We start from the raw sequence: 17869 nt of genomic DNA, 5'->3' as shown, positions 1-17869 counted from the left end.
AATTTGACAGAACACATTTGTATAATAATTATATTATTAATGCAATGGATGATGTTGTTGCTTGTTTGCTACTTTACATTGTTGTTGATATTATACATGACATCCTCCGCCCCAGAACGTTTCCGCCGTTCCTGGTTTTGGGGTGTGACAATAAAGTTGTGAAAGACCTTGAAAGCGAACCCCAAAGTCCGAAAGAACAAATAGGCAACACTTTATTCCAGGGGGAGGGTTCATCATCAACATCTACACTTGACTCACCTCTCCAAGGGGGAATTCTTCTCCTCGTATGACTCATGAATGTCCTATTGAGGAGGAGGATCCAAATCCAGACATGGGAAAACCCTCATCATTCGAGGGGGAGAATAACAATACAAACAATGATTCAGATGCACAATCTAAATTTAAAGAGGTGAATGCTGAACTGGATCCATCTTATGATCCAAATTACCCTCCACCGACTTAATGGACCAGAGATCATCTGAAAACACAAGTCATTGGTGAATCATCTACAGGAGTTCTTACAAAATCTCAACAAAAAGCAAAACAGACTACACTATGTTCGAAGTTGGAATTTTGCATGTTTAATTTGTTTGTATCCAAAATTGAACCCAAAACCATGAATGTTGCTCTCAATCACTCTGATTGGGTGAAATCAATGCAATATGAGCTCAATGAGTTCGAAAGCAACAGGGTATGGAGATTAATTCCCACTCCACTGGATGCTTCTGCTATTGGTCTTAAATGGGTGTTTCGCAAAAAGTTGGACAAAGAAGGGAACATAATCAGAAACAAAGCGACACTTGTTGTCAAGGGATATCTTCAGGAAGAAGGAATTAACTACGAAGTGACCTTCATACCCGTTGCAAGGTTGGAATCTGTTCGCATCTTCTTGGTATATCCAGCACACAAAAACTTGAAAGTATTTCAAATGGATGTTAAATGTGTATTCTTTAACGGGGAACTAGAAAAGACAGTGTATGTGGAGCAACCACCTGGCTTCATAAGTATCCTAATCCGTGTTACATCCTAAACAAAGCGGTTTAAGGTCTGAAGCAAGCTCTAAGAGCCTGGTACGAAACTCTCACCCATTTCTTAAAAATGTCTAAATTTAAACAAGGTTCAGTTGACCCAACCTTCTTTTGCAAGCAAGAGGGTGACCACTTAATGATCGTCCAAATTTATGTTGATGACATTATCTTCGGATCAACTAATCCCAGCTCTACAGCTGAATTCCAAAAGCTAATGGAAACGAAATTTGCGATGAGTTTAATGGGTCCAATTAACTTTTTCCTTAGATTTATCATCAGACAGAGCCAGGAAGGTATTTTTATAAATCAGGAGGCATATACAAAAAACCTTGCTCGCTAAGTTTGGGATGGTAGGAGACTCAAGGGTGAAGTTTCCAATGGCTTTCCGAACGAAACTTACTCCATCTCTGGACAAACCGGCTGCAGACATGACGCTCTATCGTCAAATGATAGGTTCTTTAATGTACTTAACTGTGAGTCGACGAGGTATTATGTTTTTCATTTGTTATTATGCTAGGTTCCAAGAGAATCCTCAAGAACCAAACATGATCACCGTCAAAAACATATTCCGGTATTTAAAATGAACATATTCTATTGGAATATAGTATTCGTCGAAGTCTGGCTTCTTCATACAAAAAAATTTTAGATGCTGACCTTAGGGGATGTGAGTTGGATAAAAAGAGTACAAATGGAGGATGCCAATTTGTTGATGGAAAAGTTGTCAGTTGGCAATCCAAAAAGCAAACTTGTCTCTCCTTGTCAACAGCTGAAGCTGAGTATATTGATGCTGCCTCATGCACATCCCAAGTCATATGGATACAAATTCAACTTCGTTACTATGGCCTAAACATGAAATGAATCCCACTATATTTTGACTCTGAAAGTACCATTTCGCATTTGTCACAACCCAGTGCAACACTCAAAGACGAAACACATCGCACTGAGCTATCATTTTATCAAAGATCATGTGAAAGATGGAAATATTGAGATACATTTCGTACGGTCTGCTGATCAGTAGCTGGCATATTCACGAAAGCCTTACCTAAAATGACCTTCAACAGAATACTTCAAGGCCTAGGAATGATGGAAGTTGAATCATTTCCGAAACCACTTTCGCATTCATAAATTTTTCACTACGAATTGGTGCGAATGCGCGCAGTGATTCACAATCTACTTTGTGACAACCCGAAGTTCGTTCCGTCATCGTAACCCGTTCCATCATTAAAAATTCGTCGTCTTGAATTGTTTCCGTTTCGTTTCTAAATTAAGTCATTAATTTTGAGTTTGCCATTATGACTTAATTGGTATCCAAACACGTTAGAAACTCATGAAAACACCCCAATCTAGTAATTAGAAAATTTTTAGTTTCAACCATATCGGGTTACGACAACTTACCAAAAGCCTCGTTTAACATCAGTATCGGGTAGAATTCCACCTTGTGCCAAACTTAAGCATATATAAAGTTGAGAGAGCCTCATTTGAAGCCTTTTCCACTCTCTCTCTCTCTCTAACCTCTCTCCTCAAGTCCAAGTTCTTCATCCGAAATCACTCATTTCAAGCTCCAAATCATCAAGGTAACTATCCTAGCTCCTACTTTAACATCCTTAGCCTTCAAATTCACGATTAATATATGAAATAGGACCATAAACATGTGTTTACGACCCTGGAACATCCTTAGGCCGAGAACACATGCAAAGGGGGTCTTTGAGCCTTAAAACCCATACAAACCTCATTTGGAGCTTAGATATGACTTAAGGACTTATTTGCATGGACTTAGAACACCTTGAACTCATCATTTAGGGTGTAACCATGATTTTATGGCCCAAGCACATGCTTGGACCATAAACACCTATTCATAAGGAGTAAACTCAATTTAAAGTGTTAAGATGCCACTTAAACACACCATAAGCCTTGGAATAAAGTCTAGAAACAACCACAATCAAGTTAAGGGCCTTAAACATGCTAAAACTAACCCCATAGGAGCTTACGGCCATAAACCCCCCAAGAATGGATTCCTAGGCCGTAAACTCCTAAAACTTAGTCAAATGGTGCCTTAAATTCATTCCATGGCTTGTAGATTTAGCTAGAAACACTTGTAATGACCTTGGAGCACCAAAACATCAAAGGAAGGTGTGTGAGGGAGTTTACGGCCATAAACTCTTAGTTTACTGCCGTAAACTCCATTAGATGGTCCATATGTGGGTTTAATCCATTCCTATACCCTAGATTTGATCCTACCCAATTTTCCCAAGTGATATAAGACCATTTAGCACCATAAAACACCCCACCATGAGTTTACGGTCGTAAACTCATGGGGAGTGGGTCATTAGGGTTGTAAACTCTCTTATGAGTTTACTCTTGAAGAGTAAACTCCATATCCAAGCCATATACGTCCCTAAATGTCACCCGGGTCACTCCAAACACTTATTTTGAAGTGTTTTCGCGTCTAGAAGTGTATATCCTCAACTAATTTGTAGTTCAAATCCTAATTAGATACGAATGTGTATCTTTTCATATTACATAGGAACCTCACACACGTTCAAGCCTCAAACTAACGTTTAGCATCCAATCCGGCACATTCTTCAATCGGTGAGTTCATACCCCTACCCTTTTTCAATGTTTTTCAATGTTTTCAGGGGGGAATACAAGCAAAAGTACAAGGAAATCTTGTACTCAAACTTATGATTTTATTTGATCTATTTCATAATTCATATACTTTTAACACGGAAAACTATATTAACAAATCGTTCAACTTGCAGAGTAAACCGTCATGTTATTTGTGAAGCTTGTTTTAAAATGTTATATTTTATATTTCACAAATGAATTTCCATATAATTGTTGTTAAAAGCATGAATCTTAAAGCATTAAAATGTTCTTGATATAACTCCCCGTAGATACGAGAGTGAAGGAATAATAACATTAAACTAAGAACTTTATCACTCCCCGTAGATACGAGAGTGCAGGACTAATAACATTAAACTTAGAACTTTACCACTCCCCGTAGATACGAGAGTAAAGGGATAATAACACACAGTTAGAAACAGAACAAATACGAAAGTACAGTTAGAAACAGAGCGAATACGAAAGTACAGTTAGAAACAGATAATAACACGAAAGTACAGCTAGGAACGGAGCGAATACGAAAGTACAGCTACGAATAATACAAATACGAATATGAATACGAATACGAATACGAATACAAATAGGAATACGAATACGAAAGCACGCCTTTGGATACATTCGAGTGTAGGATAACTAGGACATCAGAATACCTAGCTAATACAACAAGTATGTTAGATGCTTGTACATTACATTTGGATTCAATAACTGAACTTTACTTTTAGGAAAATAAGGGTTTTTCCTGGGATAACAAACTGTACATAACCGAATCGTATAAAAAACGGATATCTCAACTATACTTATAAGAAAATATGAGATTTTCTTGGATAACAAACTTTTCGGAAAACCAAAGGAAACTTGTACATTTTCAGAAAACAAACCTCTTATGAACTCACCTGCTTTATGCTGATTTTCAAACTGCTTGTATTCTCAAGTCCATATTAGACAGGTACCCGCGATCTTTTGGAGAAGACGGAGCGCTTATCAGACACGTCTTCACTTTTGTTCATACGATATATATGTATGACACTTTTAACACTTTGATATCAAACAAATGTAATAACTCTATGTAATGTATTGTTTTGTGTTTACTATGCTTACTATGTGTAACAAATCGTTATTTCAAACTTATGTAATAGTGTAGGTCAAATTGTACTTCTTTTTCATTAAATAAAGAGAAATTTTGGCATACTATGTATATTTACATAATTTACCCTCAAAAATAAATTATTAAATAATCTCAATTGGGTTGAACCAAGTGATAGAGATTGTAACAAGGTTTCCAAAAATATAAAGAACACTAAAATCCGAGTTATAATGAAGAAGTTATGACCAATCAAAAATCCGCGACAAAACCGGCAAAACGCTATTCAGTGTAAAAACTGAATTTTTAATAAAATGCTTTCTAGCCTTAACAATCTAAATGAAAGTTATAGTTTATGTTAAACCGAGAACTTTCATAAAAAGAACGCCAAAATCTGACTTCGTATGATTAAGTTATGATTTTTCTAAGTTTCAGTATAGCAGTGTACAGCTAAAAACTCGAAATAAAGATCGAGTGGTTTTTAGCCAACACAACCTAAACGAGAACTGAAGGTCTCGTCATTAGTAGTACAACAGTAAAAAGACAGACAAAAACAGACGTCGTATAAAGAAGTTATGAATTTATAACGGATTCACGTCCCGGTCTGTTTAAAATAATAATATTAAAAATAAATTCAAAATTAGCCGACGAAGTCTAGATGAAAGTCGTAGAGTATAATTTTAGCTACGCGTGCATATAAAGAACGTTAAAAACAGAGTTCGTATGCAAAAGTTATGAATTTTACAAGTTTTGACAAAAAAATAAAGAAAAATACCAAAAACCGGGAAAATTCGCATGAACAGTGACTGCCACGTCACCCTCGCATGCGAGGCCTCCACGTGTCGGCTGCTGAGTGGACCGATGTCTCGCGTGTCACCTTCTGATTCGACCAACTCTGCGGTCCAATCCTACTCGGACAACTTCACAAGAGACACCCCGGAGACGCCCCTCGCACACCCCTCGCATGCTCCTCGGACACCTCCTTCGCACGTGGCTTCTTTTCATTGGACCGAGGGTTAGACCAATCCGAACCATCCAGCAGCGAGCCTCCGGTCCGAAGAGATTCCTTCGCCTCGCCATCTGTCAAACGCGTGTCGCCCTTGCCTTGCTTCGGGTCCGAGCCTTCGGGCTATATATAGTATGCGAGGGTTTCCGAATTATTTCACTTTTTCACACTCTTTCACATTTTCCACTCCCTTAAGCTCATATACAACCCCTAAATCCCCGGTATCCAGACTCGAGCCCGAAGTAAGCCGTGAAGCCCCGAAGTTCTCGAGAATTCATCCTCTCTCCTGTCAAAAGTCTGACCGATTTGAGCCGGTTTCTGGACAAATAAACTCCTTTTCATGAAACGAAACTCTGTCCGAATTACCACCTATCAAGTGAGTTCATACCCCCGTATTTTCATAATTTCTACTGTTTTAAGGGGGGAAGTACAAGTATAACACAACAACTTTGTGTTATAAATAAATGATTTCAAATCACGATAAAATGATTTTAAAGCATCAAAAATACTTCAAATATTGAACTCTTTTATAAACTTATATTTTTCCCAAATATACATATTTGTATATATAATTTAATGTAAATAAGATTTAAAAGGCTTAGGACTAATAATTCATTCTAGGTCCTTTTCCTTGTTTAGATGTGGACTTATAGTATCGGTTATTTGTCTGAAGGTCGTTTACATTTTACCTATATATAAAATTGTATATGTATATAAACATAAAAGTTATTTCATCAGTTTAATTAACCTTTGTAATATGTTGAGCAAAGGATTACATGCAAAAATAGTTATTTACCAGTTCCTAAAGTACGTATAAATTATAATAGGTATAATTTATGATACATAGAGCTATAATTCATATGAATACACTGTTTTACATGCAACAAGGGTTTTATTTCAAAACAAATCAAGGGTTTACACTTATCAAATACATGTTCGGGATACTAAGTCAAGAACATACTGTCAATCATTTATTTCAGAATGATTGGGTTTTCATAACTAATATACATGTAATGTTTGTATGCTTTTTATGAGACATTCAATTCAGGTTGTTTAATTCATTTTAGACAACCAAAGTAAAGCCCTGACATTATAACCAGAATCTCCAGTCCGGGGATCGAAACAAGTTGTGTGTAGATCTATTTCGGGATTGACAACCCCGCACTCAGGCTGCTAGCTACAGTCAGGCATACACGCCAATGAGTGGCAATTGTTATCACCAGTTTAAGTGCTCACCAGGCGTTTGTTTCAGGCGTTCATGTCTTAGTATGGTTATAATAATTCATTAAAAAGATATTAACCACACGTTAGTGTATAAACAACTAAACGTAAGTATATCTTCAAAGTACCAGTTTACAAAATGCAAAATACAATGCTATACTATAGTTTTCAATAACAGCTGGTGAAGCCAGGCACACTCTCAAATACAAGTTTTACAAATACAATGGTTTACAAATAAGACGGTTTTATGGGAATAAAACTACTTTTCACATACCACAGAAAATATGGGATTTTCTATAAGTGTTTTCATATTCAAAATACAAAGACACCCATTCAAACATAAAGACTTATGTACTCACTCAACTTATTGTTGATACTCTCTTTTCAAATTACTTGTATTATCAGGGAAATAATAACAGTTACTCCCCGAGCTTTTTGAGAAGATGGAGCCATTAGGAGTCTTATCTTCTTCTTTTGTAATACTATTTTGGTTTCAATATACAATGATTGAACACATGTAAATATTATACTTTTAATTACAATGGTTGTTTGTGCTTTGATTACTATGATACATGTGTTGTAATACTACAAATGAAGTCCTCCACCCCCAGACGTTTCCGCCGTCTGGTTTAGGGGTGTGACACTATGTACATTGGTTGCGATATACATGATGTCCTCCGCCCCGGAACGTTTCCACCTTAGGTTTCGGGGTGTGACATACTTTGACATCGCGAATCAGTGCGAACGCTCGCAGTGATTCCTAGTCCACTGTTCATTCGTGGTTTGGATCTTCTTGAATCCTTTTGTATATTATGTACATTATTGTTTACCATTGTTTCTTTTTTAAATTTCTTTCTGTTTTTATTTCCTTTTTCAGAAACACAAAAATACAAAAATATTTTTCTTTGTGTTTCATTTTATTTCTTTTAGTTTCACAAAAATTTATAACATACCAAAAATAATATATCATCGACAAGCTCATAGAGGCACACATTTCTAGTCATTCTCAAGTCGTAAGATGGGAAAGGTATAAATCTCTTCACCTATGTACTAGTTAAGTGTCCGTAGAAGCATGTTGATGCATGTTGTCTAAAGCCTCGATGACTCTATGTTGAAGCCTTAATGAATCGATTCTACAAATCGTTTCTACCCAATCAAGCTGTTAAATTCACATAAGTCATGAGCTACCTTACTCTTCTCAATTGAGTTAGGAGTTATCTGCTTGATCACTTTCGCATAGCATAGGTACATTCGCTTCTTTGGAACCACCTTCACATTTCTCCATCACTTTCGTTTTTGTGAATGTAACCCTTGAGACTCTCAGCAATTACCAATGAGGTTTATGGTTACACAACATCTGTGTTAATGATCTTAGTTTTTTTCAACCACGAATTGAGTGAAACACAAAATCCAATACATTTTAATGAATTGACGGTGAACAATTAAACGTTCAAGATTTTTCACAATGAAAGCCACTTTCGTGGTCTGTACCGAGAAATCTCTTTTTCTTTTGTGAGATCTTTATGAATTGCTCTAGTCCAAAGACATTCCTTCCCATAAGATCCAGTTTTATTTTTATTTTTTTTCTGAGAGTTCTACATTTTCCAGAGTCACTAAAACAATTCCAAAGCTACATGTTATTATGACTACACTGTTCAGGCAAGTACTTCATCCAAATCTCGTACTTATATCAAGTTTCTGAGTTTGGTTGAAGATGAAACCATCCTTAAATCCTAACAAAAGATATCTTTCATTGTTTCTTATCAAATAATTGATCGTATTTCAATAGGAAACCACCCAAACACTTCTTAGTCTCTCTTGACTATGAAGGAAGAGAATTATGCCCGGGATCCAATAGTTTCCTGTCTCATTAGACATCACTAGAATTCCTTAGAAGATCCAAGTGATTTTCAAGTGATTTTCAAGTGATTTTCAAAAATCCGGTTCATGGCTTTATGAGTACTTTCACTTTTGCAGGTTCATCACAATGCAAAAGTTCCATTTTCGCTGCAAAACTCTTAACAATGCAATGGCTGTGAAAGGACGAATTTTAAACGACTCTTTTAAAGGATAAGATTTTATTTAGGTGCGTGATGATTTGAATGGAAGCCTACTTTACCACTGCCTGACACACGTCTCTGACTTCACAACTGTAAGTCACGCTTTTCCATGCGCCTTTTTAGTAACCGATACAATCTCTCTCCAGATGTCTCTCACCCAACAAACGGTATAAAAAGATTTTTGATGCTTCCTATCTCCTTACCACTAACAAATACTCAAAGAATTTTGGCAATTGAAAAGCTCTCAATTATTCATCATCTTCATTCTCAAGAACTCATCAACGGCAGGATCTTCTAAAACTCCTTCTGTCCAAGAGCAAACAAGGCAGTCATCTCTTTATACAATCAAGCCACACCGAAACTTGATTCTCGATCTCGATCCTCTCAAATACAACAACTTCATGTTACTGATTGTTGAATGCTTGAAGTACTAACCGTTGGTTAAAGCTTTGACCATGTGTGAGATCGTTCCAATGTCACTTCTCTCTAAGGCTTATTCATCTGCTTGCTACATCAAAGAAGAACATAGAATCACATTGGAAGTTCTCGAAAAGAAAACCTTTATCACTAAGTCTCGATTTTGTTCTCTGCTAGGGCTTGAACATACTGCTAATATGGTAGGCCCTGACTCCATTACCATCGTTGCTATTATGGAAATGTTCTACCAAATGGGTTATAAAGAAACCCTAACCTCCATCTCCAAGTTCAGAAAACCTAATATGCTGCCTCAATGGAATGGGCTTTTCACTTTGATATTCAAGAGCTTTTCTGAGAGGGTAACTAGTTCTGATTATGCCAACAAACTTTACATGAACATCATGTATGGGATCTACATAGGGGAAAACATCGACGATGGGGTAGTTCTTTGGGCTCAACTGGTTCAAAGTACCCATTCTACAAACCGGCACAGTGAAATTTCATGTGCTCGATTCTGGACAATTGTTGTTCAAAGAGCCATTGAGAGGCATAAAATTCCGGTGATGTGAGATTCATTCATGTCTACTATTCCGATCTTACACACTACAAAATTCATTATTGCCGGTAAATCCAAGTTTTTGTTTGTGGGTTCAATTCCTGAAGCCATGTTTTGCATAATTCCTGCTGCAAGCAAGAATGAACTGGTTATTTACCAGTTCCTAAAGTACGTATAAATTATAATAGGTATAATTTATGATACATAGAGCTATAATTCATATGAATACACTGTTTTACATGCAACAAGGGTTTTATTTCAAAACAAATCAAGGGTTTACACTTATCAAATACATGTTCGGGATACTAAGTCAAGAACATACTGTCAATCATTTATTTCAGAATGATTGGGTTTTCATAACTAATATACATGTAACGTTTATATGCTTTTTATGAGACATTCAATTCAGGTTGTTTAATTCATTTTAGACAACCAAAGTAAAGCCCCTGACATTATAACCAGAATCTCCAGTCTGGGGATCGAAACAAGTTGTGTGTAGATCTATATCGGGATTGACAACCCCGCACTCAAGCTGCTAGCTACAGTCAGGCATACATGCCAATGAGTGGCAATTGTTATCAACAGTTTAAGCGCTCACCAGGCGTTTGTTTCAGGCGTTCATGTCTTAGTATGGTTATAATAACTCATTAAAAAGAGATTAACAACACGTTAGTGTATAAACAACTAAACATAAGTATATCTTCGAAGTACCAGTTTACAAAATGCAAAGTACAATGCTATACTATAGTTTTCAATAACAGCTGGTGAAGCCAGGCACACTCTCAAATACAAGTTGTACAAATACAATGGTTTACAAATAAGACGATTTTATGGGAATAAAACTACTTTTCACATACCACAGAAAATATGGGATTTTCTAGAAGTGTTTTCATATTCAAAATACAAAGACACCCATTCAAACATAAAGACTTATGTACTCACTCAACTTATTGTTGATACTCTCTTTTCAAATTACTTGTATTATCAGGGAAATAATAACAGGTACTCCCCGAGCTTTTTGACAAGATGGAGCCATTAGGAGTCTTATCTTCTTCTTTTGTAATACTATTTTTGTTTCAATATACAATGATTGAACACATGTAAATATTATACTTTTAATTACAATGGTTGTTTGTGCTTTGATTACTATGATACATGTGTTGTGATACTACAAATGAAGTCCTCCACCCTCAGACGTTTCCGCCGTCTGGTTTGGGGGTGTGACAAATTGGTATCAGAGCATTGTTTATAGTGAACTCAGTATATCAATCCATAAAAGATATACAAACTATAAATACATTGGGGCTGAGAGCTCTGACTATAAGTATACTTTTAAGAATTCTAAGTATTTTTAAACGAAGTATACTAACCCTCATACCTACAAGTACATATTCATAAGAACTTAAAAGTATTTGGATGTTGAACATTACAGTTAAACCCGGGCAGTTATGTAATCATATCTAGAATTAATATAGCCTAATCAACTATATTGATTTCAGATATAACCAACATGTGTTTGGGAGTAATAGTAGTGTTGTGACATGTCTAAAACTTACCAACTACCGAAGAAAATCTAAGAACAGAACATAAAATACTATAAGAATATTATAAACATCGATATGCTTTATTTTTCTTTTCAGGCATTTCTCATAACCTGATTCTCGTACAGACACAATGGCAGGACATCATCTACCAGGGGACCCTTATTTTCCAAATCATGGCAATCAAGGATGGATAGTGGAAGATTTGGAGGAAGATCCGGAGGATGATCCAGAAGAAGACTCAGATGAAGAACCATTTGAGGACAACGAATCAAGCGGTACAGATACAGAGCCACAAGTCTGCAACTCGGGGATACGTCCCCCGAGACAAGAGGAAGCAATACCCATACTTGAGTGGGGCCAATACATAAACCATTAGAGTTGACAAGACGGCCAACGCCCTCCCTACGGAATGGCACGGGGTTTCTATAACATCTTAGAAGGAGGAACAGCCGACAGAGCTCTTCCAGTTAGAGTGAACCGAATTGCCCGACAATTCGATCAATCAAGGATGTCAATCAATCGTATCCTAGAAGTGAATGCGGCTGCGCAGGCTAACGCTGCCGATATCCTTCGTCTTGACGAGATGCAAGATGATACCCAACACCATACTGAAGCCCTTCAGAGGCAACTTAATGTTGCCGAATCAGAGATCAGAGGACTGAGGGAGCATCAAGCTGCCCAAGAAAGGCGCTGGAAATCGCAAGACGAAGCGGAACCTAGTAACCGTCGTAGCAACCACCGCAAGTAGTGTTACACTACTTTCAAATTTAATATACTGAATGTATAGACTACTTTTAGAAGATGTATAAATCAAGTATCAATAAAATAATAAGCACTTTATGTCAACAAGAGTTATTACAATTTACATAAACATTCCATTCCAAAGTTTTGGGATTTTGGATATGTTCTAGTGTTATTTTTCATACTTTTCAAATACGACCGCGAAAATTTTTATTTTCGGTAGGCCGGTTTGATGTCGATAATTTTGCAATATTAAAGACCTACTTTAGGGTTAAGTATCCAAATTACATATATACCAATACAATCGACATGTACTTTCATACTCTTTGAAAAATAACCACTTCATTTTTATCTATCCAGTTGCAAGTTGTACTTACAATGGACATCCATTTTCAATTCTTTACAAGATTCTTGTTGAATTAAGTGATTAAGTTCAGAGATATCAAATTCATATTCATTCTTGATATCTCACTATCTTTTTATCTATTAACTTTTAAAGAAAAAGATGCCTCCTCGTAGGAATCCAAGACGTAACAATGAAACAGGAGCACCGACGCCACCTCCACCACCACCCCCTCAATTCGATGCTGCCATGTTCCAAGCAGTAGTCACAGCAGCTGTAGCGGCTGCCTTATCTCATATCAATACTCATGGTGCTAGTGGGTTGGGAGCTGATCCACATCCTTCTAACCTTGCCGAGGGTCATGAGCACTTGAGAGAGTGCACTTATAAAGACTTCTCGAATGCCAAACCCAGTACCTTTAATGGAACTGGAGGAGTAATGGTTTTAAGGCAGTGGATTGAGAAGATAGAAGTAGTCTTTGAAATCTGCTCCTGTCCAGAGGGTAGCAAAGTTAAATTTGTTGCCTTTACTTTCTTAGATAGGGCCCTTACATGGTGGAATGGCCATGTTAAGTCACTAACTTTGGTAGTGGCTAATACTATAAGCTGGGAGAACCTAAAAACCATGTTGATGCGGGAATACTACCCACGAGGGGAAATTCAGAAATTGGAACAAGAACTCTGGAGTATTACTATGGCCGGTGCTGACATAACAACTTACACGGATCGGTTTTGTGACTTGGCGATTCTTTGTCCAGAGATGATTGCTCCAGAGAGCAAAAAGATTGAAAGGTATATTTGGGGATTGTCGCCCCAGATACAAGCAAGTGTCATTGCATCTACCTGTCACTTTTGATAGTGCCAAGGAAATGGCACAATCACTTATTGACCACAGAAACCGTCAAAACTCTATGGTTACTGCCCCAGAACAACCTAGGGAGAACAACAACAACAGCAAGAAAAAGGGTTGGAACAAAAGGAAGGGAAAATCTCCTCTAGAACCTTCAAAGAAGCAACAAATAGCGGCAGTCCATGCTACTGTGCCTGCTACCATACCTACTACTGCACCTACTGTTACCCCTAACTACTCAGCACCAACTAAGCCCTATGTCGGTAGCCTCCCTAAATGCAACAAGTGCAAATTTCACCACACCGGAAATTGCCCTGAAATGCAGTGCCGTAACTGCAACAGGAAAGGGCATACTGCCCGATTCTGTAGAACACCACCTCAACCCCTTAACCAAGTACCTGCCGCTGGAGTAAGTCGAGCATGCTACCAATGCGGTGATGTGGGGCATTTCAAGAAAGATTGTCCAAAAGCTGGAAATGTCAGTGGGGTTGGGAGAATTCTAGCACTAGGTCACGAAGAAGCGGTGGCAGACCCTGCTGTGGTCACGGGTACGTTCCTTCTCAACAATACTTATGTATGCATTCTTTTTTATTGTGGTGCCGAGAGGAGCTTCGTGAGCCATAAATTTAAACATCTACTAAATCAGAACTCCCAACCACTAAATAAAACCTTCACAGTAGAAATGGCTAACGGGAAATCCAAATCCACCAACGATATATACATAGGATGTACCCTTACATTAAATGACTTGTCTTTCCCAATAGACCTTATGTCGGTCTCTATCAAAAGTTTTGACATCATAATAGGTATGGATTGGTTGTGCCCCAACCATGCCGACATCCTATGCTATGAAAGAGCTATTCGTTTGAACTTGCCAACTAACGAAACTCTTATTATCTATGGCGACAAACCCGGAACGAACCTTCAGATCATTTCATGCATCAAGGCACAGAAATACCTTCGCAAGGAGTATTGTGAATTCCTAGCTCATGTGGTAGACAAAAAGCAAGAAGTGAAAGACATCGCAAGCATTCCTGAGGTCTGCAACTTTCCCGATGTATTTCCCAATGATCTTCCAGGGGTGCCTCCCGAGCGACAAGTCGAATTCCGAATCGACTTAATCCCTGGAGCTACCCTTGTAGCCAAATCCCCCTATCGTCTTGCACCTTATGAAATGCAGGAATTATCCAGCCAACTTAACGAACTCCTAAGTAAAGGTTTCATAAGACCAAGCTTCTCACCTTGGGGAGCACCGGTTTTGTTCGTAAAGAAGAAGGATGGATCATTCTGCATGTGTATAGACTACCGCGAGCCGAATAAACTTACCATCAAGAATCGATACCCTTTACCTCGCATTGACGATCTGTTTGACCAACTTCAAGGGGCGAACTACTTCTCGAAGATAGACTTAAGATCTGGGTATCACCAGTTACGAATTTTGGAGGAAGACGTTCCCAAAACCGCGTTCAGAACTCGTTATGGTCATTACGAGTTTATAGTGATGCCATTCGGATTGACAAATGCACATGCAGTGTTCATGGACCTAATGAACAGAGTGTGTCGTCCATTCTTGGACAAATTCGATAGTCTTCATTGATGATATCCTTATCTACTCAAAGAGCAAAGAGGAACATGGCCAACATCTTCGTCAAATATTACAAACTCTTAGATCAGAGAAGCTCTATGCGAAGTTTTCAAAGTGTGAATTTTAGATCAGGAAGGTAGATATCCTAGGTCACGTGGTCAGTTCAGAAGGAATACACGTCGACCCTTCCAAAATAAAGGCGATTGAAAACTGGTCAGCACCTAAAACACCTACAGAAATCCATCAATTCTTAGGTCTTGCTGGCTATTATCGCAGATTCATTCAAAATTTCTCTCGAATAGCTAAGCCTCTTACTACTCTGACCCAAAAGGGTGTAACTTTTAGCTGGGGAGAAAAGCAAGAAATAGCGTTTCAAATGCTGAAGCGAGCCTTGTGTCGTGCACCGATCTTGTCTCTCCCTGAAGGGACAAAGGATTTCGCAGTGTACTGTGATGCTTCTAATCAAGGGCTTGGATGTGTTCTTATGCAAAGAGGAAAGGTTATATCCTATGCCTCAAGACAGCTAAAGACACATGAAGTCAATTATACAACACATGACCTTGAACTAGGAGCAGTGGTGTTTGCTCTGAAAATCTGGAGACATTACTTATATGGCACGAAATGCACAATATTCACGGACCATAAAAGTCTCCAACACATCTTCGATCAGAAAGAGCTAAATATGAGACAACGACGATGGGTGGAGCTACTGAACGATTACGAATGTGAAATTCTTTATCACCCTGGTAAAGCAAACGTAGTAGTTGACACCCTTAGTAGAAAAGAATACTCGGGACACCGGGTAAAGTCGTTGACCATGACAATCCATTCGCATCTATCCACACAGATCAAGGAAGCTCAACTTGAAGCCTTGAAACCCGAAAACGTAGCAGGTGAAACTCTGAGAGGAATGGATAAGAACTTCGAAGTCAGGGATGATGGAGTCTAATATTTCATGAACCGGATCTGGACACCAAAGTTCGGTGGCTACAGAGATATGGTTAAGAATGAAGCACACAAAACCCGATATTCCATCCACCCAGGTTCAGACAAGATGTATCTGGACCTTAAGAAGCTATATTGGTGGCCTAACATGAAGGCCGAAATCGCTACCTTTGTGGGCAAGTGCCTTACTTGCGCCAAAATTAAGGTAGAGTACCAGAAACCTTCATATTTATTACAACAATTTGAAATCCCTGAATGGAAGTGGGAACGGATTACAATGGATTTCATAACCAAGTTACCCAAGACATCAAGTGGTTATGATACTATTTGGGTAATTGTCGATAGATTAACCAAATCCGCACACTTCTTACCAATCAAGGAGACTGACAAGATGCAAAAGCTAACCAGAACATACCTCAAGGAGATTGTTAGACTACATGGTGTACAAATATCTATTTCATTCAGACCGAGATACTAGATTCACCTCTCGTTTTTGGCAGTCTTTACAAAACTCTCTAGGAACTAAGCTAGACATGAGTACAGCCTACCATTTGCAAATCGATGGACAAAGTGAAAGGACGATTCAAACGTTAGAAGATATGTTACGAGCTTGTGTGATAGACTTTGGGAAGGCATGGGATATTCATTTACCCCTTGCTGAGTTCTCTTATAACAACAGCTATCACACTAGCATAAAAGTTGCTCCATTCGAAGCCCTCTATGGCCGCAAGTGCAGATCCCCTCTATGATGGGCTGAAGTGGGTGACACGCAGCTAGCTAGAGGTCAAACTCCTGACAATGCTCTCACTGGTGCAGAAATTATTCGAGAAACTATCGGAAAGATCGTACAAATTCGAGAATGACTTAAAGCTTCCAGAGATAGACAAAAAAGCTACGCAGACAAAAGGAGAAAACCCTTGGAATTCCAGGTTGGCGACCGAGTTTTGTAAAAGTCTCACCCTGGAAAGGCATGATACGCTTTGGAAAGAGCGACAAGCTGAACCCAAGGTATATAGGACCATTCGAAATTCTTGCGCGAATCGGCCCTGTAGCTTACAAACTTCGATTACCCCAAGAACTAAGTAACATTCATTCTACCTTCCACGTTTCGAACTTGAAAAAGTGTCTTTCCGACGAGACTCTTGTGATACCACTCGAGGAAATCGAGTTAAACGAGAGCCTCAATTTTGTGGAAGAACCCGTAGAGATACTAGACAGGGAAGTTAAGAAAACCAAACAAATTCGCATCCCGATAGTGAATGTTCGTTGGAATGCAAGATGGGGACCTGAATTCACTTGGGAGCGGGAGGATCAAATGCAACAAAAATACCCACATCTTTTTCCCTAGTCTATCTGTAAAGTAAATTTCGGGACGAAATTCTCTCTAACGAGGGGATAATGTAACAAATCGTTATTTCAAACTTATGTAATAGTGTAAGTCAAATTGTACTTCTTTTTAATTAAATAAAGAGAAATTTTGGCATACTATGTATATTTACATAATTGACCCTCAAAAATAAATTATTAAATAATCTCAATTGGGTTGAACCAAGTGATGGAGATTGTAACAAGGTTTCCAAAAATATAAAGAACACTAAAATCCGAGTTATAACGAAGAAGTTATGACCAATCGAAAATCCGCGACAAAACCGGCAAAACACTATTCAGTGTAAAAACTGAATTTTTGATAAAAGGCTTTCTAGCCTTAACAATCTAAATGAAAGTTATAGTTTATGTTAAACCGAGAACTTTCATAAAAAGAACGCCAAAATCTGACTTTGTATGATGAAGTTATGATTTTTCTAAGTTTCAGTATAGTAGTGTACAACTAAAAACTTGAAATAAAGATCGAGTGGTTTTTAGCCGACACA

The 17869-nt window shown here is 38.0% G+C and overlaps 1 protein-coding gene across 1 annotated transcript; it reads left to right on the top strand.

The window, feature by feature from the left end:
- Window positions 1-616: 616 nt before the first annotated feature.
- LOC145096265 (putative mitochondrial protein AtMg00820) lies at window positions 617-1030 on the top strand. Its single transcript, XM_079034021.1, has one exon. The coding sequence runs from the start codon at window positions 617-619 to the stop codon at window positions 1028-1030; it is 414 nt and encodes a 137-aa protein (XP_078890147.1).
- The last annotated feature ends 16839 nt before the right edge of the window (window positions 1031-17869 follow it).

The sequence above is a fragment of the Lactuca serriola genome, chromosome 3, assembly GCF_051521515.1.
Source record: "Lactuca serriola cultivar US96UC23 chromosome 3, Lser_US96UC23_V15, whole genome shotgun sequence".
NCBI classification, from domain to species: Eukaryota; Viridiplantae; Streptophyta; class Magnoliopsida; order Asterales; family Asteraceae; genus Lactuca; species Lactuca serriola.
Note: the sequence above shows the minus strand (reverse complement) of the source record. Positions and strands in the feature narration are given on the sequence as shown.

Excerpts from the sequence above, each read along its gene's own strand:
- LOC145096265 (XM_079034021.1), top strand. The coding sequence starts at position 617 with ATGAATGTTGCTCTCAATCACTCTGATTGGGTGAAATCAATGCAATAT.